This window comes from Daphnia carinata, chromosome 6 (genome assembly GCF_022539665.2).
Source record: "Daphnia carinata strain CSIRO-1 chromosome 6, CSIRO_AGI_Dcar_HiC_V3, whole genome shotgun sequence".
NCBI classification, from domain to species: domain Eukaryota; kingdom Metazoa; phylum Arthropoda; class Branchiopoda; order Diplostraca; family Daphniidae; genus Daphnia; species Daphnia carinata.
In genome coordinates, this window is record NC_081336.1 from 4,742,562 (window position 1) to 4,769,611 (window position 27,050).

The 27,050-nt window shown below is 38.7% G+C and overlaps 2 protein-coding genes across 2 annotated transcripts; both read left to right on the forward strand.

Moving 5' to 3' along the window:
• Positions 1 to 4,623: 4,623 nt before the first annotated feature.
• LOC130689751 (ATP-binding cassette sub-family G member 1-like) lies at positions 4,624 to 9,484 on the forward strand. Its single transcript, XM_057512688.2, is given in 17 exon segments — positions 4,624 to 4,894; positions 5,544 to 5,774; positions 5,867 to 5,997; positions 6,124 to 6,198; positions 6,275 to 6,317; positions 6,391 to 6,580; positions 6,661 to 6,806; positions 6,893 to 6,951; positions 7,059 to 7,238; positions 7,367 to 7,403; positions 7,472 to 7,590; positions 7,688 to 7,881; positions 7,965 to 8,133; positions 8,217 to 8,317; positions 8,402 to 8,557; positions 8,650 to 8,920; positions 8,923 to 9,484. Coding segments are annotated over 16 exon segments (2,076 nt in total). The 5' UTR covers positions 4,624 to 4,894; positions 5,544 to 5,640; the 3' UTR covers positions 8,994 to 9,484.
• A 3,323-nt stretch (positions 9,485 to 12,807) lies between these two features.
• Positions 12,808 to 27,031, forward strand: LOC130689750 (E3 ubiquitin-protein ligase PDZRN3-like). Its single transcript, XM_057512687.2, has 9 exons — positions 12,808 to 13,031; positions 14,280 to 14,456; positions 20,982 to 21,119; positions 21,724 to 21,960; positions 23,753 to 24,073; positions 24,202 to 24,300; positions 24,437 to 24,619; positions 24,698 to 24,828; positions 24,915 to 27,031. The coding sequence occupies exons 2-9, from the start codon at positions 14,436 to 14,438 to the stop codon at positions 26,893 to 26,895; spliced, it is 3,111 nt and encodes a 1,036-aa protein (XP_057368670.1). The 5' UTR covers positions 12,808 to 13,031; positions 14,280 to 14,435; the 3' UTR covers positions 26,896 to 27,031.
• Positions 27,032 to 27,050: the final 19 nt, after the last annotated feature.

The window sequence follows — 27,050 nt, forward strand, 5'->3', positions numbered from 1 at the left end:
AGATGAAAAAAGTGATGATTCACATTCTGAATATGAATACTCTATGTCCAACTTCACATTCTACTTCAAAAAATGAAGAGGGAGGTAAGGATTTTCAACATTTTTCTATTGCTTTACATACCTAAAGAAATACTTTACACTGCTTTTCCTAATTTCACCACATTTTGCCGAATACAACTACGCAAAGTATGCGTCAATGCAAAATTTTTTATTTCATTGTGCATATTTTTTCGGGCACTGTCTACAGTAGTACAGTGTCTAAGATGGGCCCAGTCTCGCCTACCTAGTTTTTTCGCAACTATCGTTTCCAGTTTCAATCTAGTCGAAACTTGGTAAATTACCCTAGTAATACCTAGTTGTAACAAGAAAATTGCTAATTTAGTAATAGTAAACCTTGTTTTAAAAAAAAAAACAGGATGCAACCAACAATGCTACCTCTGATAAAACGTAATATAAAAGTACAGATCAACTTACTCGCTCAAGAAACTTTCGATAATTATTGTGTAATACGTATATATGTGTTTAAGTATTAAAATTGTGTTATTATGAACTAGGAAAACAGGAAAAAATAAATCTCTCACGAGATCAAAGAACCAAACGTTAAAATTTTTTGTTGGAAATAGGGGAGAAGTACGGATATAAGGAGGAGAAAATGAGGTACCATATTTTGTGTAATTGAGAACAGTAAAAAGGCAGGCTGGTCGCGAGGCAATATGTACTACTTAGTACATAATCGCGCCTACAGTTTTCTTTATGGGGAAAGTGTGTGTTGTCGCCTCTAGGGCTTTGATTTGGTTGCTTTAATGGTTAAACCGTTAAAGTTAAACTAGTTAAACAAAAATGCGTGTAGCGCATGTCTTAATTTTTTTCGAAGCGAATAACATGAATTAGGTTTATATAAATTTATATTTACAATATTATGATAATGTACATAAATACTACAATATAATAAATACACATATATACAGTATATTACAAATTATACATATATATTTATACATACGTACAATTATATTTATATATTTATACATACAATTATAATATATATATTACTATTATATGTATGTACAATAGTTATAGTAATTGAAATAAAGGAATATAAGAGAAACAATTTTTTAATTATTTGTCAGCAAAATTAATTATGATATTCGCTGATTTAATACATAAATAATATAAATATAATATAAATCGATAGCCCTTGGTAAGGGCTATCCATTTTTAGGTAATTGTAATCAATATTTTCAAATCGAAAAAATTTTAAGCGCAAAATGTGTTTTTGTTTTTTTCGATCTAAGGTTCTAATGGACGCAACCGATAAAAATAAAAAAATAGATGTTACACTTAAACTCTTTCCTTTTCTGAAAATTTAACATAAATTTCATAGAATTAGATAGCTCTTGATAAGAGCTATCGATTGATGCAAAATTTGTCAATTTTAACTGTTTAGTTTCTTCATAAATAATTATTAAAGAATTTCATGATTTTAGAAAGGGGAGAGGGTGTGTGAAAAAGACGAAACTTTGCATTGATTGTTTGATGCTTAATCTTCGTCAAAACAGGAAACCATTATAATATTTTTGTTCCTGGTGATTCCAGGAACAAGTTATTCTAAACGTTTACTTTTAAGCTGCTATATTTAACCCCAAAAATTACGTTTGAAAAAGTTGTTTTTGATAAACCATTATGGCGGCCATTTTTTTACCGCGCCAAGTTCAAATTTTAAAAAGTGTAAATAAGTGTAAAAATATTTAATTATAAGTACATATTTACATTTTGTTTGTGTCTAGAAAATTTCAACATTCCGTCTTGTATTAAAAATTAAGTAAGATAATTTAAACAAATTTATTTCATGGGTTCTCATTTAATTTACAATTTTAGGGTTCTTTTTCCACATATCCGCGTAGAAAACCACGTTTTATCGCGACTTCCGCGTGGAAAAACTCCAAGCAGACAATATTAAAAAAAAAAAAAACAATTGACTAACGCCCTGCGCGTTTGTCATTTACCCCATAAGAAAAAGTGCATCTGCAACTATGTACTACTTAGTACATATGTACTGAGACCATGTTGTAAAAAGGGAATTGATTCTTATTGAATTCGTCGTGGCATCGTGCACCGCATCCCCCGCACCGAGCACCGCAATTTTCGCTCCGGATCGATGAAAAAGCTCCCCAATCTACGCAAGGCCGAACCCAAACAGTCTTTAGAAAAATTTTACGTTAATGGTTACAAAAAATGAAAAGCCAGAAAAAATTGACGTGCAAAATTCATTTATATATGACACTCGATAAAAAAAAAATTTTACAGTTCGTCCAAGCACATTGCCAACCTATTGATAGAAGAGTGATGCTCTGTGACGTTGTGTGAAGAAGGAGGAACTTGACTTTAAAATGTCGAAGATTCTATGACGACATACAGTACATACTGCTCCATGGGTCACGTGACCAACTAGAAGGCCCAATGACAAGTCTGGGCGTGGTGCTGTTTTTGGATTTTGCGGATATCGTGGTACGCGGAGACCGTGGTATTCTTTTAAGAACTTTTGGTGAAATCCTTCGTCTAGTATTTAGCCACTTACTTCCTTCTTAATGAAAGGCATGAACAAACACGTTCTAACGCTACATTAAGAATTAAGAATCGAAACCCTTAACACTATCCTACTAGCCGTTGGCGATTTATGGACGAAACCATCTTTTGTCATTGACGACATGGATCGATCTAAAAAAAAAAAAATCAAGGGCAATTTTCGGATGTCAACACTCAAGGAGACATCGCCATGAATATCCGGTGTCCCCCACAGAACATACTGCTCCAAGCTTAACTGGAAGATTAATAGTTTGCTATAATATAGTTGTCGATTTTTTCAAAGTAAATCCTTTTCGGTGTCTAGTTGTAGCTACGCTACAAGCTCGCATATTTTATTCGCCTGAGCAAAATCAAGGTACAATTGCGCGACGCGATTGCATTATACGTCATCTCATCTTGTGTTTTTAACTGGAACTCATGGCTTGTGTAACACAGGTCAATGGCGCATGAAACAAATGAATCTACTGTATGTTCATATTGATTTTAGATTGATCCACCCCTGACAAGGTAAGTTACATTGTAGCTCTAGCTCAAGTTTTTGCTTCGCTTACCTTTTTTTTTTCTTAACTACCAAGAATGGCGATATAATCAATAGCGCTTATATCGATTGCTCGCTACGGCTTGTTTTAAATGACAAACAAGAGCAGAAGATGCGAAAACAAATACTTAACTGTAGCTTGACCCTTTATCACGACTTCACAAAGGAATCAAGCAATAATCGTGCACATAGGGCGTAGTATGCATAATAAATAGACAGTATTTCCTTATTTAATGTGGGTACGGTTCAGCGTGTGGGTGAAAGGAGAGGGTTTGAGGTTATCCGGTGCAGCTGCACTGAATGTTGAATCACCGCGTGAATCAAGCAAATGATCTCGTTGTTGAAAGACTACAATGATTGTGTAAAACACGAATCCGGGTTGAAATTTCTACTTGGGATTAAAATTTAAACTTGGTAAGATATTCTCGGTTAACGTATAATGGTTCAATTTTAATGAGGCCACTCCTCCGTTGACGTGTTTAAAAGAATTTGAAATGAAAAAATAACTTGATTTTTCTGACCGTAAGCAGATAGCAAAATCTAGTTCCCAATAGTTAAAATCAATTAGCATATGTCTATCATTCTCAATATCAATAATATTTGTATTTATTTTATTCAGATTAAGGTTTCCCAATAAAAGTAAGTATGACCGCATGTCAATTTGCATTTCTGAAAGTAACTACATGTGCATTACGTAATAGGCAATTTTACTTACGTCTAGAAGTTTCCAAATTGACGTTCCAATCGTGATGACATGGGGGGGTATTCCGAATCGATATTGCCAACCTTTTTGATTCAGAATAAACACGTGCTACTGTTTACAATGAAGTACAGGAAAACGACTGTGGGTGCAACTGCCCTTGGAGTCAGGTACACATGCACCGACGCGTCGCTTCTAGCCAGAACCTGTGGTACATATACTACAGCTGGAGATTCCCCCAACAACGTACACCCTGGTTCAAAGCTACTTTTAAATCTAAATGAGCAGATGGTAAGCAGAAAGTTGTTTCTTCACGTAATAAATTTAATAGAACTGAACACCCCAACTCCTTCGTCATCTGGCGTTTTATTGGGAAAAAAATGATGAAACAGTCATACGTCACAAAACAAGTTTCACAAATGTGCCACAAACTACACATTCAAATGTAGAAAAAAAATGAATAAAACCACTAGTAAAAACAAAAGAAATAAAATTATCAAACGAAACAAACGCAAGGTCGAACGGTAAAACGATACTGATTAACATGCCAGAGGTATTAGCAACATTAACATGTGTAGGTAGGTCATTTTTTTCACTGATTTCTATTTGAAAGTAAAAATATTTGAGGAAAAAAAGGAATGAAAGTACAGAGAAAGGGGAGAGGAATGGCCAACAAGAACTCTAGGGACATTGAGTGCGCGTGTACCGGAGCTGGGTGAAGTCTACGTCACAAAGAACTCCCTATTTCGCTCCTCCCCTTCCCTGGAAGCTTTTGTTGAAATCCCCTGTCAGCTGGAGTTTGTTGGTTATTCGTGAGGCTACCATCATCTGAACAGGAGTGCGAAGAAATTCCTTAGAACTGCTTTGTGCTAACCTTCAATTTCAGTCTTATTTTTCGAACGTGGTTAATTTCTTCAAACAAAGAATACTCGCCATGTTAGCCCTCTCCCACTTCCCTGTTCAGGTCTGAGATTTCTCTCCCTAGCCCCAATTCGTCCTTGATTTCTAACGTCTCTTAAGTGTGAATGCTCGTCCTCGACGGAAGCTTGTTTATCAAAGCTTAATTTACGGTAAGAAAGTTTCACATTGAGTGATTTAACCTCTAAATCAAAACTTGCCAATCTAGCTCGTGAAAACAGTCACACTCGCCAATTGTGTGCTTGTGGGCTTCCAACTTTTACTACCGAATAAAGCACCGTAGAAACGAACAGGAATCTGATATTTGTTTCGTTCTTTTGACTTCTTTTATCGAGGAAAAAAAAAATACAAACAGTGCGCAAACAAAAGCGGCAGTGAAACCTTGCGGCACTCAGGTAAAAAGCCTCTGCGGATTTCGAAGCAATGGCGAAACTGGTGCATCACTTTTTGCCAACTCGCCCATGTTTATTTTATCGATTTGTATTTTTTTTTTACAACAAAAAATAACAAAAATACCTCTGGAGGTCGAATTATCTTGAGGGAAAAATGTAATAGAAAGTGTTCCAGTTGCTTGCGGTCAGCATCAATTCGGAGAAAGAAAGTTGGCTAATTGTTATACGATAGGCTTAATCTTTACTTTTCAGATAACTCTGGCAAGAGCCAGGCTAGCTCGCAAATTCCTCTCATTTAAAACCCTTTTTTTTTGTTGAAACAAATGAAAGCAGTCTATTACAAAACTGCTTATTCGTGTGTGTGTGCATGTGTGGAAAGCGTATTCTTGATGGTATTGTGCCTTTACAGCTGTGAGCAGGAAACTGTTGTCGGCCGTCGCTGGTGAAAGCTTACGGAGAAATTAAGAAAAAGTGAGCCTAAATTTCACAGGCACTCTTCACAAAGAATGGCTGGCTTGACAAAGAAGAAAAACTTTTCGGTGAACGAAGACTGCGTGACAAAGATTTCGAATTGTTCTGCCGTGGCGCATCTGACATCTGGCCACGTTACCTTGCATCACCCTGCAGCATCAGCTCCCCTGTAAGTTAAAAATATATACATACGGACACACGTAGAGAAATTACAGCTTTGACGGCTCTCACCCAAATTATCTTTCTCCCCCTCCACCCCAGGGGCGTCGTTATGAAGAAAGTACCTAACAACTCTGCCAAGCGGGCTGCCCTCACTCATCTTGTTCGCAGGAAAGCCGTCAATATCGAATTCAACGATGTTTCGTATTCAGTTTCGGAGGGTAGGCGCAAAGGTGAATACCCAATTTTGATTGATTTATAACTTATTATTCTGCGTGTGTGTGTATATGGAATTTAATGTAAAACTACCAGTAACGTCATCGCCGATTAAATCGAGCTCATTAAAAATTTTGTTTAAGGATACAAAACCTTGTTGAAATCGATCAGTGGGAAATTCAATTCTGGTGAGCTAACGGCAATTATGGGGCCATCAGGTAAATTTTGTTATAATAAAATTAATAATTCTATTTTATTTTTATTCCTAACGTGGATCATTCTGGTTTGTTTCAGGTGCAGGGAAAAGCACCCTGATGAATATCTTGGCTGGATTCAAGTATATGACAGTTATTTATATTTTGCTTTTGACAGTGACAACACATAAATCATTTTTCTCCAATTTTCTAAAGGGGCTCAAATATGACGGGTGAAGTACTGGTAAATGGCGTTGAGCGCGATCCACGAATATTTAGAAAAATGTCTTGTTACATTATGCAGCATGATGAATTGTGTCCTCACTTGACGGTGATGGAAGCGATGATGTGCTCGGCAAATCTTAAACTGGCTGACCGAATCACGCACGCGGAAAAACAGTTGGTGGTAAGATGATCAAACATCTGTATGAATTTGGTTAATCAGCTACTAAACGTCCCAATGCTCTGCATGATGAATGCTGTCAGGTTTACGAAATTCTAGAAACAATGGGACTGAAAGATTGCGAAAACACCCGAACATTGAACCTATCGGGCGGGCAGCGCAAACGCTTGGCTATTGCTCAAGAATTGGTCAACAATCCTCCCGTGATGTTTTTCGACGAACCTACTAGGTACGGCCGAATCAACTGTGTAGCGCACGAACATTGTGAATTAACGAATTTGCATATATTTATTCTTTCACGTTTTGATACAAAAGCGGGTTGGATAGCTCTTCCTGCATGCAGTGCATTCTGCTGCTTAAGCAACTTGCTCAAGGTAAGGCTTTTGGCTGCCAATGGTAAACCAAAGGGAGACAAAGGACATTTCGTCAACGTTACTTCGAAAACGAACTCAATACAAAATAATCGTCGTTTATTTTTTAGGAGGGCGAACAATCATTTGCACGATTCATCAACCAAGTGCTAGGCTGTTCGAGAAATTTGATCGACTTTATCTGTTAGCCGAAGGACAGTGCATCTATAGAGGCATAACTGGAGGACTGGTGCAGTTTTTATCGTCTCTAGGACTAGATTGCCCCAGTTACCACAACCCCGCTGATTTCGGTAATGAATGTTTCTCCTTTAAATTCGAACAAAATGTCAATTATTAAGCCTATTAAATTGAAGAGTTTCTCTCTCGAATGTCATTTAATCTAAGATCTATATTTTTTTTTTCACTATGAAAATTATAGTGATAGAAATCGCCAATGGAGAGTATGGTGACAATGGGTACTGTAAACAAAGATCGACATAACGAACATGACGTGTTTAAGTAATTATTTTCTTTCGTCCAAAAGGATATCTAAACTAGTGGTGGCCGTGCTGAGTGGTAAATGTAACAATTGGAACCAAGACGTCAATCATAAATCTCCACCATCGCCAACCGATGAAGCGAAGGCCGTCGACTCTTATGTTGGTAAGCACACTTCCAGAACACTGATTATTACGAAAGAGTTGTCTTAATGAGGAAGAGATTACTCCAGCTGAATTTTATTTATTTATTTATTTTTCAGATGTGTCTGGGACAAAGACGCATGTCACCGTTTCTATTGGACTTCCTGCGTGTGACAATGTTGCTCGTGCGACAGATTGCCTACTTGATTCGGACGACAACTTACCGTCGCGTTGCTCCACATTTCCCACGTCATGTTGGGCGCAATTTTTAATCCTTCTTCGCAGGACTTTTATATGCATTATGCGAGACCAAGTACGTGTTGCTTTCTGTTGATTTCTTCCTATGCATTTTTTGTTTCGTTTCATTTCACTTCATGATTTGCTTGATTCTTTTAGACACTAACCGGATTAAGGGTCGCTTCTCACCTGATCGTCGGCCTTATTATTGGCATGTTGTATTACGGCATCGGTAATGAAGCGTCGAAAGCGTTCAGCAATTCAGGTTCCTTGTTTTTCGGACAACTTTTCCTCATGTTTACTGCCATGATGCCGACGGTTCTTACTTGTACGTATTACATCAAGCATCACGTTTGGGGTACCAATGCAATTGGTAATCATAATGAGGAATCTGTCTGTTGAATTTTACAGTCCCAATGGAAATGGCAGTCCTAATGAGAGAGCATTTGAATTATTGGTATTCCCTAAAAGCATATTATCTCGCCAAAACAGTGGCAGATCTTCCATTTCAGGTACGTGCATGACATGAAACAACGTTATGTTAGTCCTGCTAGCTTTTTTATATTTAATTATTCTTTTTGAATTTTGGTAATTAGATTATATTTCCAACACTCTACGTAGTCATCGTCTACTTCATGTCGGACCAACCTTGTGAACCGATGCGGTTTTTTATGTTTTTAACGATGAGTGTCATGACTAGTTTGGTAGCTCAAAGTCTCGGCCTCGTCATAGGAGCTGCTATGGATCTTCAAGTATGTTGGAACACGTTTTTCCAGATCTACGACAAATGCCAATTGTTTCGATATTAACAATATCTTACGTACTTTGTGCATCCGTTTTGTAGGCAGCTGTGTTCCTCGGGCCCGTCACCACTATTCCCATTTTATTGTTTTCGGGATTCTTTGTAACGTTGGACACGATCCCGCCGTATTTAAGATGGCTGTCTTACGTTGCCTACGTGAGATACGGCTTTGAAGGAACGATGTTGTCAATCTATGGATTCAATCGACCCAACATGCATTGTTCTGAAGCGTACTGCCACTACAGATCGCCAGAAAAGTTTCTCGAAGAATTTGATGTCCGCCATTCTCTCTATTGGGTTGATTTGGTCGTACTTTCGGTTTTTTTGTCGTATTACGATTGATCGCGTTTTTCGTCCTCAAGTGGAAGTTACGGTCTCAGCATTGAAACATGCGTGCGTCATGGTCTCGTTTATTACCTTCCTTTTGCCTCCAAGTGCCACTCTGTATCTTCAGATGAGACTCTCTGCAGATGGTGTTTACCAACTCTCGCCATGATGCGTTTCCAATCATTTCTCGCGCGAGTCCTTATGCGTGAAAGGAAGCTTTCATTTCCTGTTTGTGGACCTGAAGGGATCCGAACATCCTTCGCAATGGGCGGCGGCTAGCTAATTACTGCCTAAATGTTTCTTAATCAAACCATCAAGACAAATCTGGTTCTGGATACGCGCTTCCCCAGTTTTCAATAATTACCCAAGTTCTCTCGTTATATCTGGACCTTTGATGACTGTTAGACTATTAAAAAAAAAATAGTCCTGCATGTGAGATAATCCCTCCATTGTCTTTCTATTCTTTTTCCCTAATAACATTCCTCCCCAATATTTCTCTTGCTCCCGTCAGTATGTAGTTGTTCTTTCATACAAGATTGTACAACGTTTATTTGTCAATGTGTTGGCGTCATGGTCAGTACTCATCGTTACATCCTCAGCGAAATTAGACACATGTATTAATGGATATGACAACCTTTTTGATACACTCGGTAATGAATTTTCGTCTTTACTTGATGTGTGTCAGCTTCGGAACCTGCTTCCATAAGATAGTTTTCTCGATTCATGATTACTCAGAACTTGCCAAGTGTCTTTGGATATCCTGCTAATTTTGTAGGTTCGCTAAACAAGTTTAAATTTCATGTACGATGATGCACAACAAAGCCAACCGCAAATGAGTTTGCCATTGTAGCCTAACAATTTCAACGAAATTAGAAGAGCCTTAGTTAATTCCTATCAGTGGAAGCCAAAAACCTTTAAATTAGAAAATCGTAGCTGCGCATTGTAAAACGAGATCAAATACACCGCCCTAAAATAGAAGTTTGACGTTGTAGGCCTCGTCATCTTTAGATATAGTTTTTCTTCCTCTTTCACGCCAGATAGTTGAATGTAAAAATAGTGGTATTAAATGTGATAATAATAATATTGGATAAAAAAAGAGGAAAACTTAACAATTCAGCTGCTTGGCTCTTATTATTTGAAAGCACCAAACAGCTGAAGGATTCAGTGCACTTTCACGTTTTCGCAATTTGGTATTTTTTGTGTCTTTAGAAAAATGGATTACTTTTTTTTGTGAATGCGTGTTGCTATAAACAAAAATAATGTGAGATATTTACCTCTGTTTTGTTTATATTACTATCATAAAAAACTTGAGAGGTTTTTTTTTTTCTTTTGAAGTTTTTGTTGTTGTTCTTTTTTTTCTTTTTTTTTCTTTTTCAACTCGCCTGGTAATTTTCATCGCATTCTATGACAATGCGATTCCCCAATAATGATTTTCGGAATGCTTCCGAAACCTTTCAGAGTAAATCAGTTTTATATTTAAGTCGCAAAAGCGATTTAACAAGACTTTAATTAAACTTGAACAGAATTTAGAACACAAAGTAAAAGTGTTTGACATTTTTCTTTGTATTGTTATAATTATTGTTTTAGTTGGTACACTTATTACGGCAAATCAAAGTCAATTCGTATACAACGTTTGCGTCAAAACGAAAACGTATTTTGTATTTCAATGTTAAATCAATATATTATAACGTTTCTCTATGGTTCGGAGTTATATAAGACAGATGGTTCCTTTCTTGTTCAAGACAGAATCCTGTTCTTGATTGGAAGGAAACGCTTTGCGTTATTTATTTGTTTATAAATAATCTATTTTTATTTAGTTCAAAATAGTCGTTTTACATTAAATACTGTTAGGATTCGTCATCGCATAAGACTCGCATAAGACTCGTCTTATCGTATTCCACACGCTCACTAAAATTGTTTTTGAATTAGTCATAGACATCGCTTAGCTGTAATATGAACGTGGCTGTCCTAAATTAATGTAACGGTTAAGATTATAACGACAAATGGAGGGAATGCAAATCGCAGCTTTTAAGCTAATTACTATTGTTTAAATGTTCGAAGAATTGAGTTAACCTTCTGTAAACAGGTCAGATAAAAACTAAACATTTCGTGTGCTTAAAAGCAAAATACACTGATTTTGCATAACCTGTTTGTCATGTTGATTATAGGCATTTTCCTGCGTATGGTGTAGTACTCGTTGATTGTTTTTCATCTGAAAAAAAAGAAACTGAAAAAGAAATAGAATAAGATTGCTGTGCCGTTAAGAAAAGCCCAAGTACAAGGTTTACCGTTGTTCTGGAAAGTTCAATGAAGCCGTCAAAGAACATCAATTTCAAACAAATTGTAATAACGGTACTGAATTCGCAAAAAAAAAAAAATAATAATAAAAAGACCTTTAATGAAAATACGTTCTAAACTCCCTGAAGAGCCATAAAATCGTCCTAAAATGTGAGTATCTTTTGCACATGACGGAAATTCCAGGTTTTACAGTTTAGCTATTATCGATGTTTACGAAAATGCTGTAATTATCCAGCAAGATACGACAACTACTGTAAACCGAAATTGTTTGCCGTCCGACGAATTTTATGGCTACGTTTTATTAAAGCCGCCATAGCATGCAATCAATAGCGAACGCAGAGCCTATTAGGATGGAGCAACCATTACTTTACGCAAAGCTAAAAAAAAAATTGCTGGAATAAATAATCAAATCCCAATCCACTGACTATAGGCAATAAATGTGGAAGTGACGAAGAGTATATTTGATTATTTGATAAAATGATCGAATATGCAATCAGACTCAAATCTATTCATGATTACGTTTGCCAGCGAGGCAGGTTTAATTGATTGGAACGCATCCACGCCCTGCGAATGACTCATTAACTGGATATGCAAATGACCGTCTGAACGTGACTGATGTAAACACAATACATCAAGAAAAAATATGAGTTACTCAAAGTGTCTTATAGTTTCTCCCAGTTTGGCTTGGATACAACATTGGGCGCCGTCAGTTCTGGAAAACAATTTGTAATCAACACTTTGATGGGGAGGATCTTATTATCTTCAAGTGTTGCAACTTTTTTTGTTGTCTCGGTACATGTAAAGGCTACAACGGAAATCGGAGCTAGTAGTGCATCATGTCCGATGGTATTGAGGCCAAGGAAAAAGAACAATTTTGCTACGGGATTGAGCGGGAAAACTATCCTTAGAAAAAAAAAAAGGAATATTCTTACCTCACAAACTGACATTTTGTCTATTTGTCCTTGCTGATTGTGTAGTATTGTGTCCTTTGTATCGTCTGGTTGCTGCCGATAACCTCAATTCTGGAAAGAAAAGGGACCGTGACTGAAGATGTTCTGCGTATTTGACGGTAAACAGTCATAAACTGTGACACACAAAAACAACCAGGATATAGAAAAAGCAATGAAAAAGGACTAAATTGATTCAGGGAAATGCATGTATTTAACATTTTCTACGCAACAACAACAAAAAAAAAATGAAATTGTAAGGCAGCGTGAGGCTGAGGCCTGGTTACCAACTGATAACAGTGCTATCTATCCTAATCTGTATTTTCCATTTCTTGGGGGGGGGAGGGCTGAAAGAAGTGTAACATACAGTATAAGTGAACGTAACCAGGAAGAATTATTTCGTTCTTCAAGCAAGACGCAATGACTGTTCAAGGTGCAAAGTTTTTTTTTTTCAGTTATTTATTTTGGGGTGTTCCAAACGTCCATCCTGTGTACGGCTGCTTGGGGGCTTGAGAGCCCTGAGGCTGAGGGCAACCCAGTAAAAAAGAACGCGTGTGTGTGTGTGTGTGTGTCTCTTGGACTCTTTAGAGCCTGATAGACATGCTTGTTGCAGGAGTCAGAGTCAGTTGAGGTTTTGCCCTCGTGCGAGTCGGTTATAGATTCCGAGCTATGGCAGACGCCCAGCCAAACTTCTAACCATTGAACTGTAATTCAATCGAACCATTGTGTTTCTCTTTGGGGGGAGGAGTGTGTTTTCTGCGATCAAGTGCGAAACAATAGTTGAATTTGAAAGGATAACCCTGTTGTGTATATATGTGTGACTATTCGGCCAGCTGTACAGAACGTTTAACGGTAAGTGACTCCTTTACTCAATGATGTTTGAAGGCATAAAAAATGCCTAACTCGTGCGTGTTGCCATTGGCCAACCACGTACTGCTAGTGCCATGATACCCAACAACACCATTGCCCAAGTTTTTGTTTTAGTTTAACAAGCTTAGTTGAAATTTATCACACGTCCATGCGTGTTGCGAAGTGAAAAGAAACTCTGAAAGGAAAACGGTTTTTTATTTCCAAGCAAGTGAGATTGGCCGAATGGAAAAGAAAAAAAACTACACGTTACATGATCCTCGTTAATCTGATGCCAAATCTTAAAAATAGGCAATACCTTTTCTTGAACAAGTCAGTCAACTTTCCTCGTTCACTATGGCGTGATAAATCTTTTGTCGGAAACTTATTATATCCTTTTTTTTTTTCTTTCGTTTTTACTTAATATCGAGAAGCTGTTGAACAAGGGGCTGAGCATAAGAGTGTTTGAAAGCACAGAAAAAAGAAAACAAAAAAAAACAAAAAACAACAACCTACAGCATTCATAACGCAGTCAAGACGCATATAGCCGCCAGGCGTCATTCTCAGCTGGCTCCAAAAAGTCTGAGCGGTTCTCATCTTCATAACTCTTCAAAGCCCGGTTGGAGTGTACTGGTGCAGCCCTTTTTCCATCACTCCCCTCTCGGTTTTTTCTCCCCCCCCCCCCCCCTATTTCTTTCCCTATCCAACCGGCACGACAGTCTAAATGAAAAGTTCGCTTAGGACGGCCGAGATCGAAATCAACTGACTCGAATAGACATGGAAAAATAATTTTTTTTTTGTTCTTTAATAGATAAAAAAATAAATAAAAAGAAACTGACAAATTGTCATCGAAAACTCAAAAAAAAAAAATTATTTTATACATATATGGTATGAAAAGCCACATTTGTGTTGTATATACGACTTCCTGTCTAATTGTTGGCTGATAAAAACCGGAAGAGAGGGGTCAAGCCTTTTGTGACTCGGCGCAGATGTGGAGGATATGCCTGTCACCTTTAAAGACCTTATGAAGCGTTGGAATCCAAAGACTTTTTTTTTTACAGCTCCCTCTAATTCACAGCATATAAATGCGCGTTTCCCTTTTTTCTTTCCTTTTTTTTTTTTTTTTTTGACACCCGTGAAACACTTGGAGCAAACCTTGTAATCCATCACTGGCTTTCATTCGTTTATATGTGATTTAAATACGTTAAAATTGACTATAATCTGCTTCATATATATATATTTTTTTTGTTTCAGGTTGTGCGTCCCCCCCCCCCCTCTTCAACTTAATTGTAGCCCCTTGGTTTGCGTTTGCAGACATGAGTAAATGGTGAAGCACAACATCTGGGAGGAAAATACTCTTCTTGATTTCGACACCCCAGGAACTTCAAACAGTGCTGCGAGGGACAAGCAATGGATTTCGTTATTTTACAAGTAAGAAACCCAAAAAAAAAAAATTTGCTTACGTTAACTCGGTTGTAGAAAAGAACTGGTATTTTCAAGGTGTATGAATAATTTTGATACCATAAGTGGTAGGGAATCACGATTTGGCCCCACGTATTAAAATAACAAATGAGTCCAAGTTGAATAATATCCAAAACATTGTGTGTGTATTCGAATAATCTCCACGCCGCTCGTGATGGAACGTAAAATATTCATAAAAGGAAAAAAAAAAATACCTCCCGGAGCATACGTGTTCTCGAAATGGTTGAATTTATTTTATTTTATTTTTTCTAGCCCTCCCCGCGATCTTTCGAAAGGGAAAATGGGTTCAATCACATCTTTAATATGTATAGTCTTGGAAAACGGAGGGAAATCTAACCTTTGTGGGAGGTCCTTTTAAAATGCCAACGTCGCACTTGTGATGTTACCTGAAACCACAATAAATAGCAGTTTGTATAGCTCTTGCACAGCATGTCCCTTTTCGTATCTTTTCGTGCTGTAGATGGCCTCAGACAGAAAACAAACGGCTATCCTTCGATCACGGATTTTCATACTTGGAAACCTTTTTTGCGCTTGCACTTTAACTGCGTGTCTGATTTGTCAGATACGCATCTGTTAAGTCTGTGAGATATCATACCAAAGACTGTACATTTCATTTGGAATTTTTTTGTTTTTCTCTCTCGTCATTTGATTTACGTTGGTCGTACTTTTTGTTTCCAAGTTAAACAATGTGCGGCTGCGGATGTCGAGCTCCAAATACAACACCAATGTGGTTACGTACTAGCGTGAGCCGTCTCTAAACGAGGGTAAATTTACTTTGTTTACGTAACGGTCAGCTATAAAAAAAAAGATATTTTTTAAAATAAAAAAAACTATATTATTATCCAGACGTTAGGATAGCATTCAGGTTTAAGAAAAAAAAAAGAACGATTGGCTTCAGGCTATTTCCATTTCATCGTCGACTTAGAAAATTGTATCAAACAAGCGATGATTGAGGCACGAAATGCGGTTTCGTTCCGTTTTCGACTTCCAGAGGCAATAACGACAGTTGCTGGTTTTCGTCGATTTATTTAATGAATTTCTAGTTGGGCAAGAATCATCATTAAGAGACGTCATCCGAACGCAGCCGAAAGGGGCGGACCGGGGGGCATCTTACGTTATTAGAAGGATTAAGGCTAATATTTTTCGAAGCGTCTGTCAAGGAGAAAATCGAATACATATACCACTTCTGAGGGGCTGACGGGCGGAGGGGGGGAGAAGAAAGGGAAACCTTATTTATGCGTTCAAGACGCAATCAACGGACTCCATCTCCGACTTTATGGAAGCTAAGATAGATTTCTCTGTTGGTGCTCGTTCGAGTGAGCAACGTGTCTGGGGGAAGAAAAAAAGCGAAAGAGGACGTGAACCGCGTCTATCTCAATCGGCATTAAAAAAAAAAAATTAAGTTTCAGTGTTTTAGTTGAATGCATTTCTTGTGTGTTTTAGCCGAAAAATTCGACCTTTTCTTTGCCATTTTCATTGCAAAATTAAGACTTCGTGATAGTAAGCCAAATTGTTCACAAATGGTAGGCCATCTGTTACCGATTCAAAGAAATAGGTCGCTCACGCTTTACCTCGACTAGTTTCACCACGAGTCATGAACGTAATCATTCGAGTGCCAATTCTCCTTACAAAAAGAAAAGAATATGTATTCAATGAAGGCGTTTTTTTTTAATTTTTATGAAGCTTTTTGGTCAGCGTCGTGACGATGGGCTCGTGTGAGCAACTATCACGCTGTAGGGTCTACTCGTGTGGTTTCCGTTCTTCATGGTTGGCAAGCTCTGAGTGAACACTTTTGACAAACAACATGTCCTAGCCCGCCTCATTTATCCTTCGTTTCTTTTCCTTTGAACGCTTCTTTTTTAAAAATCCATGATAGTAAACAATGCACATTTTTTCTTTTCAATGGAGAAGAGAAAGTAAGCATCGATGTTTACGGTCGATCGATTAAATTATATTACACCTCATGTTTGGGTGGCCTATCCCTCCGTTTACTTTCTTTTGTTCACTTGTGAGTCACACGTGCTTTTGTTGGAGAGACACAGTCGTTTTCAAATGGCTAGTCACAACGAATTAACACCCAAGAAAACAACGTGGTGAATAAGGACATTGATGCCAATGGGTCACAAACTTGAATAGTGGACTTTTGCATTTTGTTTTGTCCTCGAAATTTCGTTTGATAACATCGAACTGCGAATAAATTCCGGAGATCAACGTTTTGTTTTCTTCTTGAGTTCCTTTTCTCTTAGGAGCGTTTTCAATTGCATGCTTGTTACAAGTTTTTTTTTTTTATTTTCACGCCCAAAAGTCTCTCCGGTCGTTACAACGAATGGCTGCCTCCCTTTTTCGGGCTGGCCACGCGACCCATGCATTGCCATCAGAGGACCTAGAGAGGTTCTAATGTTTTCTTTCCCCCTGTTCTTTTTCTTATTTCCTAGTTGGCTACAGCCTACCAGATTTGTATGTTACTGCTGCTGCTTCTCACAGTTTCTCCCCCTTTTTCTTCTTCTTTTACTCCTCGCTTTTCTTTTTTTTTTTTTTTTTTGTGTGTTCCCTCGTTTCTTTCTGTTTTCTCTTTCCTCCCTCCTTTCGTCATCTTTTTCCTCGTCCACATTTCAAGCGTACGTACAAAGAACAAGAATAGCTTTAAATGGCTTTGAAGAAGGGCTCATTTTTAATGACAACATCTTTCGGTTTGTTTATAAGGAAACAAACACAAATGTGGATGTTCACTTTCTTATTTTGCACGTGACGACGACACACTTTCGAAGCGCAAACAGTCGATTTCATCATGCGATGTCATATTAGCAAGCTGGTGTGATTCGGGAAAGGTTCGAGAAAGAAATGACGGGCGTGAAGCAATCGGAATTCTGAGGCCTTTTCGATTTGTAGGCCGTTCACTCGTTTATCTACTGGGCCAATTTTTTTATTAGTCCTATGCCAGTAAATAAAAGTGTTAAAATAAAATCCCGTGACATTATCGCTGCGTGATGAATCATAGACGATTCATCAACCCATCTGAAGGCGATGTTTCGAAACACGTATCATGTTTCATCGATTAAACGATCGACTAAGATTTATGCGAGTATAAACCATGTTGAATTCCGCTCGGAAAGTATTCAATCCAGCAAATCAATTAAAACTTGAATGGGATTCTTACACTTTGAAATTCTATTATGAGGTTTGGTCATCTTTTTGTTTATATGTTCTTGTTCAGCAAATTCGAAATGAACCTTAGGAAAAAGAATCGAAAACCCGTTGGCCTAATTTTTTTTTTAAATGCGTGATTTCAATGCTGTTTGAGAACGGCAATCTAAGTAGTCTGGCGTCACGAAAATTAATTCTATTGTAGATGGCAGATTGGGTTCATCTAACAGTGGAAAGAAACGCGGAATGTGACGTGACGTATGCATTTTGAAATGTGTTTTTACAACCTTATGCAGGCATTGCCGCAGCAGGATTAAAACCGTCGAAACCACTTTGACGCGATAAAATTTAAGTCTAAGCAAGAAAAGAACGTGAAATGTCATGCCAATACGCGCACGTCATTCAAGAGTTTAGCGACCCAGCAGTTTTATTCTATTCTGCATCCTTTACAAGACGTGTCGCGCTGTATGGACCACCATGTATGGATGTTGCATTGTCTATGCGTACCCTTATCTCGTTTGGCTGGAATACCTGGAGTTTTTTCATGCATAGGCGTCCGATAAAATCACGTTGGCAAAAGATTTAATAGACTTATACGTGCGATGCCGATTTTCACCGTCTCGCGGATCGCTTGCATCATCAGCGCGGCTGATCAAGTAAAAGCATAAAAACCGCAGGGACCTTTCTAGTTAGTAGAAGATTTCTCCTTTTCAATTTGTCCAAGTGTTTCGGAATGGTTTTTTGTTTTATTTTTCTTAATGCGCGGGATAGTTGAAATGTTTTTTGCATTTAATGTCTGAAATGATCGTAATGTTGGCAGTTAACCTATTGATTATTTGGAAAGCCATGTACCGAATATAGGCAGATTCATTGTCATACTTGTTTGGTTCGAATGCCGCTTTTCTCGGTTTCGGAATAAGGCAACACAGTTTGGCAATCCTCTTTCGTCAGCTAATGCAGTAATAAATGGTTCCACAACTTTGTTCTGCATTGGATTTGAAAACGTAAAAGGAGCTAAAGGGAAAGTTAAAAACATCCGACGTTTTTCAGGCAGAAACATTAACACAATCTCAACGTTTTAAATCGGCAACGATCTAACAGCAAAGTTTCTCGCATATCCCCGTAACGCACAATGTAAACGGCTTTTGAGCTGCAAACTTTTTAGGTCATTTATTAAGATCCGTAAAACACACACAAGAACCAATGGGAGTAGGATAACTACAAGTTCTTGATCATTACGTTACGGTCGGATAAACAAGCAAAGAGCCCCACATTGGCGTATGCAAACAGTTTGCGGTAAATGTGGATATCCTCACTCAACGGTTGTCGACCCGATGGTCAAAGTAGGAGAGTCCCATAAAAGAAAAAGGAAGGGAGAAAGGCGAAACTCCATGGCATAAAAGAAAATAGGCGAAATGCCAGCCGTAACGGCTGTTATCAGATGTCAACAAGAACCCATCCTTCATACGTGGTAGACTGTTATAAGGGGGTAGCAGATTCATTGAATATGTACAGTCATCATAAATCATCTTAAGAATGCAGATTGTCCTCCCTTGTTGCTTGTTTAGACAGTGAATGGGTTTCTTGGTGAAAAATTCCGCAAATATCCGCCACAACAGGGTCAAATTGAAATATTGCTTGGCTCCAAGTGTCGTTTGCCTTTGAACCGTAGTTTAAAATGAAACATTCACGTTGTCTTTCAATCCTTGTTCTTTCCGCGCATTAAGGTTTATTGCAATTCATTCGATGGTTTGTTTGTAGTGGGCAAATGGAAGGCTGACACCCTATCATCAAGAAATTACATATCAGCCGAGACGGGCAAACGTTTTGTTAGACATCGTGGACAGCAAACGTGATGCTTTATTGGCTGCTTCGTTTGCTGAACACACAAATTCTTGAATTGATCCTTAATTGCTACCAATCAACACGGGTTTCAATAACATGTCGGGACGTAGCACTTTTTAATCAAAACGTTTGTCTCTTTAGCTGCGTATCAGGTTTCGTCGGTAACGTTATAGTCGAATTGATAAGCAGATATATTACTGGTATATAAGCCAGGGTCCATCCAAGACTCGAAGATCATGGCTTTAACCGAATTCACTTTCGCTTAAAAAAAACAGGTTGCGGCATCAAAATACGTTCATTTAATTTGGTAGGCTGATAAGAGAACGCGTTTCTGCTGGATACGAAGAAACGAGTAAATGACTTCGTCTGCGTAATCCAAAACTGATTTACCAAGTACTTCTAAAATTCAATGGTTTTGCATGTTGAATTTTACATATTCTTGTCTTTCACATACTTAAATAACAGCTAATGAAACATGCAGGTGTTTTGAATTATACTACCGTAGTTAGATTAAGTGCAAAAAAAAAAAAAAAAAAAATCTGATCAAAGTTTACGTGGAACTCTTACCAGCCACGTATATTCGATAAGTTTGTTTTGGTTTGACTTGGTTGCTTATTTGGTCACGACATTTTCCTTTGTCGTTCTAGTTTAAAGCGGAGTTACTATTTAATGGTTTCCGGCACTTAAATATTGTAACCTCTATCGTTAGTGCGGTTATATAGGCTTCGTGAAGTTGTGCTTCCAGCGGTCGTATTGTTGCCAAAAGCAAACTTTCAAACCTAAAAGATTTCTCTAGTGACAGACTATAAGCTACCAAAGCTTTCTCATTTTTCGGTTCACTTCAGATTTAGAATAATAACAGTAAAAAACAACAAGAATTACGTAAAAAAAAGTTATTTCTATAAGAATTTTATGATACTACACTGTCCTTATGTTTTTACATGTCTGCGTGTGCGCGCGCATAATTTGAAAAGGAAGACGTTAATGTAAAATATATCAAACGAAAGCCTTTCGCTACCAGGCCTTGTTAGCGTAAGCAAAACAGCTGCTTCTCGTCCTGGCATTTAAAAAAAAAAAAAATAATAATCTGAAAGCGAATCACGCAAGTCAAATGAGAACGCGGAACTGGTTAACTGGTTACTAGACCTTGTTATTCATTAAATGTTTGCTGTCCAGCAAATCACTGCATAAGCCGCGGAATGCTGACGTCAATATTTGTTTACTCATCCTACATGGATCAAATAAATAAAATTAAAGAATTTTTATGCAAAAAAAATAATTTGAAAAAAAAATTTAAGGCTGTTGACCCTATGTGCGATGCTATGGACTGGCCGTAGCAGGAAAATATAAGAAGAGAAAAAAAAAACGTATGGAAAACAAAACCGAATATGCTTTTCATTCGGTGTCTACATATCGCATAACTTAAATAGAAAAAACAAAATATTTGAATCGCAATAACACACGTTTGTTGGTCATTCGTTGCAGGTCAATGGCGTGGACGTGTCCAAGTCGTCGCATGAAGAGGCGCTTGGAGTGTTTCTCTCGGCGTCAGAACCAATATTAGTGCAGATGCTTCGGCGGCCTCCTGGTAGTTCTTCGTCGTCGGAATTATCTCCAATTAAGGTTAGCCCCTCAGCAGTATTTCATGAATTTTCATTCTTCGAGCGAGCTATTTAATGGTGGGTGCTAAGTAGAGAACGAATAGTTTTCAGCCGAATCCCAAGCAAGTCAGTTGAGAATCCCAGATGCACAAATATAAAGCAAAATATTCCACATATGCTGCACCATCAGCCGCTTCCGGTTAACAACTGATGGATGGGTATTGTCGAATCACGCTATGAAAGTTTTAAAACGAGGCGCCGCCACATGCTGAAAAACGAAAATAAAATGGGAATCACTGGGCACATATGGTGGACTCGGTTAAGCTAGACAAATCATTTCTTTTTTCTTTTTCAAAATTTATTAGAAAATCTTGAATTCCACTCACGTGCTAAAACAGATTTTATTTTAAAGGCTGTGTTTGCAAAACTCGTTTCATTAACCTAGTCGAGTTTTTGAACGGGTTTGTTTGCGTAACTAAATTAATTTCTCAAAACTCTTAAATATTGTTGACGACAGTGTGAGCTGTTGAGTGCTTTTTCATTTTTATCCTGCCATAATCATGTCACGGTTTTACAAAATTTTAAAAACAGCGGAAATTGTATTTTTTTTTAATGTGAAAACACAGCCAAAGTCTACCATAAAAGAAAGCGCCATTTCATCTTCCCCGACATGCAACAGCCAACGGACTTGCTGCCTTCATGAACACGAAGTTTACGGTGGGATCAGAAATAGCGTCCAAGTTCAAACGGACTGGGCAGGAGTGAATCTACCCGTCTGGAGCGCTATTGATTTCTATCACCAAACCGAGCAACTCGCCGAAAATGATGACGTAATTGAAGAAGAGCAAGAAATGGAATACGAGGTATATTTTTCTTTCTTCAACTGTTTCGTCTTCAAACGTAGCGGCTATATTTCAACACCGTTTTCAATACGGCTGAAGTTGTTTTCTACACATGCGATTGAAGAAAAAAGTTTTATTGACCCGAACGCCATGATGAATTCCTAGTTTACCGATTTGCTTCAAAACCAAACTTTTGCGTTTATTACGCGAAAACATTTTCAGATAACTTGAATTATTTTTTAAAAAACAGTTGTAAGGGAGGGTCCGATTTTCATGGGCTGCACTTCTGAATGTCAGGATATTAAGTCGCCTGGCTCACGACGCCCATGTACTCTATTTATGGTAGTCGAGCAGATCTAAACCACGAAAGACCCCACGGAGTGCGTTTCTAATAGCTACCGAGTAGAAAACCCTGAAACGAAGTCTCGAAAAAAAAAAAAAAAACTTGTCGAGGAAAACAGCTTGAAGTGCTTTTTATTTTATAAATGCGATCACGAATCAACAACTAGACTAGCCCAATGATTGAAATTTCCAAATAAGAAATTTAAGCAGCAATATATTGTTAAAAAAAAAAAATAACAAGACTGTGATTTTTTTTTTCACTTTTCGAAAGACCGGAAAACTGTATTCAAAAGGGAGAAAATAATTCACCCCCTCCTCCCAAAAAATATATAGAGGTACGGTTGTAGAACGAAGCGTGCAATGTGACCGCAAATAGTTAGGGCAGGCGCAGCGTAGTACTTAATCGTACGGTGGGTATGAAGTTTTCAACATCGTCACGGGTCCAGTCACGTTACAACCAGCCGACAGCATTATTTTCTTTTTTTTGTCCCCCACTTTTACTTCAGTTAGCGATCTGCTTTTAAAATCCCCCTTGCTCGCCAAACGGCCAAGTTGGGAGCTCGGTTGCTTGCTTTACCACCCGTCGAATCCAAACACAGGAAACCGTTCAGAGCAAATAAAATGGGTAAAAAAGTCTAACTAGAGCATTGCCCAATATGCGCCTCACCCTCGGCGTGCACAGAGTTTACCGAGTCTCTAAACTCTTCAATGCAGCAGTTCTTGTTTACCGTAGGCCACGTGCCCCCAGTAGACCCACATTGAGCCACCCTAAGCTTGCTTTATATATATATATATATATATACGTACATATTTTTTTTTCTGTTTCCGCTATTGTTTATACTTCCTTTTAGGCCTGTTTCGGGGGTTCTTTCCTTTTCTAAAACATGTCTACATTCAATAAGCCTTCTAGAAAGACAAAAAAGAAAAGAAAAATGTGTGTGTATTTTTATATGAAGACGAAAGGTCAGCACCCTAGCTTACATTATACTTGCACACGTTAACTTATGCATTGACTCACAATAGGCCCAGCCGTCTTGCTTGTTAGACTTTTTTCTTTTTTTCGGAATGCCGTGTGCGGATAGAAGGCTGCAGCTGCTGACAGCTTCAGTAAACCGGCATGTTTTACACTTATAACACATCGAAAATTGCTTAATGCCACATTATACAGTCATTCCCGAATTGAAAATGGTATTCATTTGTTAATTCATTCCTGGTTTCACTAAACGTAGAATTTGAAGAAACGCATTTGCAGCGAGGCCCACAAAAAATGTAAAGCCTTTTTTTCCACCTTTCGATTTTGGCTTGTAGGTGAACAAATATAGGATAAAAATTAAATAACCACAACGATATTTTATCTGCGTATAGTGCTTTACCAAAGCGTTTTTTGTTTCTTAATTTAAAATGCCGATAGTAGTAGTTGATTTAAAAGGAAAGAATTAAACTAAAATTACGATGGTATTATATTTAATAGGAAATCAAATTGAGACGAACGAATTCTACGGATAAATTGGGTCTAACACTATGCGACGGTCTGCCAGTATCACGAATAAATTACGATGATAATAGTAAACTGGCGCCAGCAGTGGACGCGGCCAATTTCAATGAGAAGAAAGCCACGCCCAAGATGTATGTTGAAACAAACGACAACGCTACGGAATATGAAGAGGATGAAGCTTGCGTCGACGAAGACAACATGGAAAGCGAAGATAAGGAAGTCTATATCCAAGCAATCGCCGAAGATAGTCTTGCGGCAGCCGATGGAAGACTTCTTCAAGGCGATGTCCTTTTGCAGGTATAAGGACTTAATGTTATCTCGACATTAAAATTTTGAATTGCTTTTTTTTTTTCTAATATTGGCTTATCAATCATCTAATTTTATTTTTGTTCTTTTCTTGGGAAACTATACTCGGGCATGTTTAGATAAATGGTGTAGATGTTCGAAATCGATATCAAGCCGAGAACTTGTTCGCTACCACCGGACCTGACCTAACGTTGCTCGTATCTCGGCCACATAATCAAGTAAATTATCCTATTGTTTTATATTTATAGTTTCATCAAGTTAAAATGTGTCGGTGAACGAAGACGAGCAAGAGAAAGCGGGCCGTGAGATTGTTTTGAATAAAAAAAAAACTATATCGTTGTTTCCGCTTGACAGGCTGATCCCTTGGATGTGCTGTCTGTAGCTTTCCCTTATCCTGAGCTTGACGAAGAATTCCTAGAAGATGGAGAATCAGAAGAAGACGTTCAAGTCGAGGGTAACGAGGAGAGAATATTGGAACACGAAGAAAATGAGAAACGCAATGATAAAATGAGAGAAGCTGAAAATCAACAACTTCAAGTAGGAAAATCTAAAAAAAAAGATATAATCATGATTGAATGTACGAGAGATAACCTGATGAAATTATTTTTTGTTTAGGCTTTGTACCTGCAGGAAAGGCATAGCCATGAAGTCGAATGGCGTCAGGACAGTGGCTTCGGCACTAGCTCTCTGCCGCGTAGTTCTAGCGATCTGGATCCAAATGAGGGGTCTTTTGAAAGAACTGCTAGGTAATGAAATATACTATTATAACGTTTTATTTCTCCCTTAATAAAAGTCGATCAATTCAAAATAAATTGCCTTTGTTGGGGAATAGATCGCGGATGAGTGATGGATCGACACCGAGTCAGACAACCGAAGAAATACAAACAGGCCCGTACACGTCGACAGTACCATGTACCAATCAGATAAACAACGATATGACAGCTGATAAAAGACTGAACATGGTCAATAGAAAAATGGAATCGTTGGAACTAGAATGCCTGACTGCCGCCACTCGTTATTCCAGACGGACGACCCAACAGCAGACAAGAAAACAGGAAAATGAAAAAGACGATTCAGAGCACATTTATGAAACAATCTCGGAATGCTTAGATCAGGAACCGGTTTATTCGACTCCCTACGAAGTACCTCCGGAGACAGCCAACGGCAAGCCAGCCACGAGCCATTCTTTCAGCTCTCGTGCTTGTCGTGGCGTTGCCGAAAGGCCGGCAATGAAAGATAATATTCCGCTTTCGGGATCTACCCTAGTCAAGAGCAACGTCCAATCTTTGTACAGAAATCATTGCAAACGTGGGATGCCACGGTCCGATCGAGTTGAAAAGACGAACGATGTCGAGCAGTGGATCCGCCAAGCAGCCGCCGTATCTCCATCGCAACAACTCTATCCCCAACAGAACGGTTCAGGTGACTCGAAAAAGATGGCCGACTGGAGAGGTACAACTTCTACTAAATTGAGCTCCAGCAGTGGCGACTCGAGCGGACGAAAAGAAAAGAAACTCGGCAACGTCACCCAGAAAAGAATTGCTAACGAAGACGAGATGAGAAAATCAACAGTTCGCAATCGTCAGAAATCGAATCATGCAAGTGTAGGCGAGGATCGCGATACTTCCAGTGCCTACAACACTGGAACTGGGGAATCATGGCAAAGTGCTCACTTGTCGCAGCCTTTCCAGTTGCCACCTGGACGAACTTCTACGCAATACGAGCAGTGCCTTTGTTGCCAAAAGAAACCTAACGCAGAATGGATGCAATCGTCTCTCTCTCTTTCTATAGTCGTCTCGGGTGACCAGCTCGATCCTGTCTCTGGTTCTCTGATACCCACCAATCAAATAGCTAACAGTGGCCACCAAGCACATTTGGACCCATCCTTTAGGGCATGCACAACTTTATCCTGCGAAGGTTGTCAGCAGTGTCCCCATGACCGCACGAGGGAACCACAGCGAATCAAAAGACATACTGCTCAACTTGGTGACGTTGGGAAAAGTAGGATTGTCAATCGAACCAAAGAGAATGGCAATAATCGCCTGACTCGAAATGATATGACAGAGAAGAATTGCAATTACGTCACCATGCTACCGGCAGCTCGGACAATGTATACAAATGCCGAAAACCTGCAACAAACAATATGGTTACAACAACAGATTTTCCAACAACAGCTACTTCAGAAACAGCAACAACAGTCGGCAGGCAAACGCAATCTTCAACTTATGTCCACCATTGATGAAGATGCCATTCAGACTGGCTCTTTTGGCAAACTGATGTCCTCGCGAAACGGCCAGGAGCGTTTCAACAGAAAACCAAATGACGTTTTCGTTTCGGAGCAGTTGCCAGATCACGAGCGCAAACTTTTAGAGACCAACACCGAATGGAGGATGAAGAAACGTGCGGACGGTAGTCGATACATAACACGTCGGCCAACCCGAGAAAGGTTATTGCGTGACCGAGCCCATCAAATTTCTGAAGAACGAGCTGGCACAACAACCGATGATGACACACTTTCTGAGCTAAAGCTGGGTCGCTATTGGAGCAAAGAAGAACGTAGGCAACACGTAGAAAAGACTAGGGAGCGGCGTCAGAGACAAGAGGAGCTTATCCGCTCCAAAATACAGCCGACTTGTACACTCGTTGACCACTCCAGTGAAAGCCAACGTTGCCCTAACGAACAGATGTTGCAACTCAGCCAGGCACGTTTCGGCTATAAATCCAACCTAATGAACAAAATGAACAGATCAAAACTAATACCAGAAACTGCAAAGAATATACCACCTGGCCTACTAACTGTTACAATGGTCTAATAATCAAACGAAAAGGCTGAACTGTGTCTGCAAATCTAAGCCAAGTATCGCATTGACTTTGTGTCGTTCATCTCTGCTGTATATTTTGTACAGCGCCCTAATTCAACAAATGAGGAATACAAACATGTTCCACCAAGGCGAGGAAAGTCAACCGC

Bases quoted from the DNA above. Each gene is read 5' to 3' on its own strand.
- LOC130689750 (XM_057512687.2), top strand. From the start codon at position 14,436: ATGGATTTCGTTATTTTACAA. The intron at 24,620-24,697 runs GTAGGAAAATCT...TTTTTTGTTTAG, and splicing joins CTGAAAATCAACAACTTCAA to GCTTTGTACCTGCAGGAAAG. The intron at 24,829-24,914 runs GTAATGAAATAT...GTTGGGGAATAG, and splicing joins TCTTTTGAAAGAACTGCTAG to ATCGCGGATGAGTGATGGAT.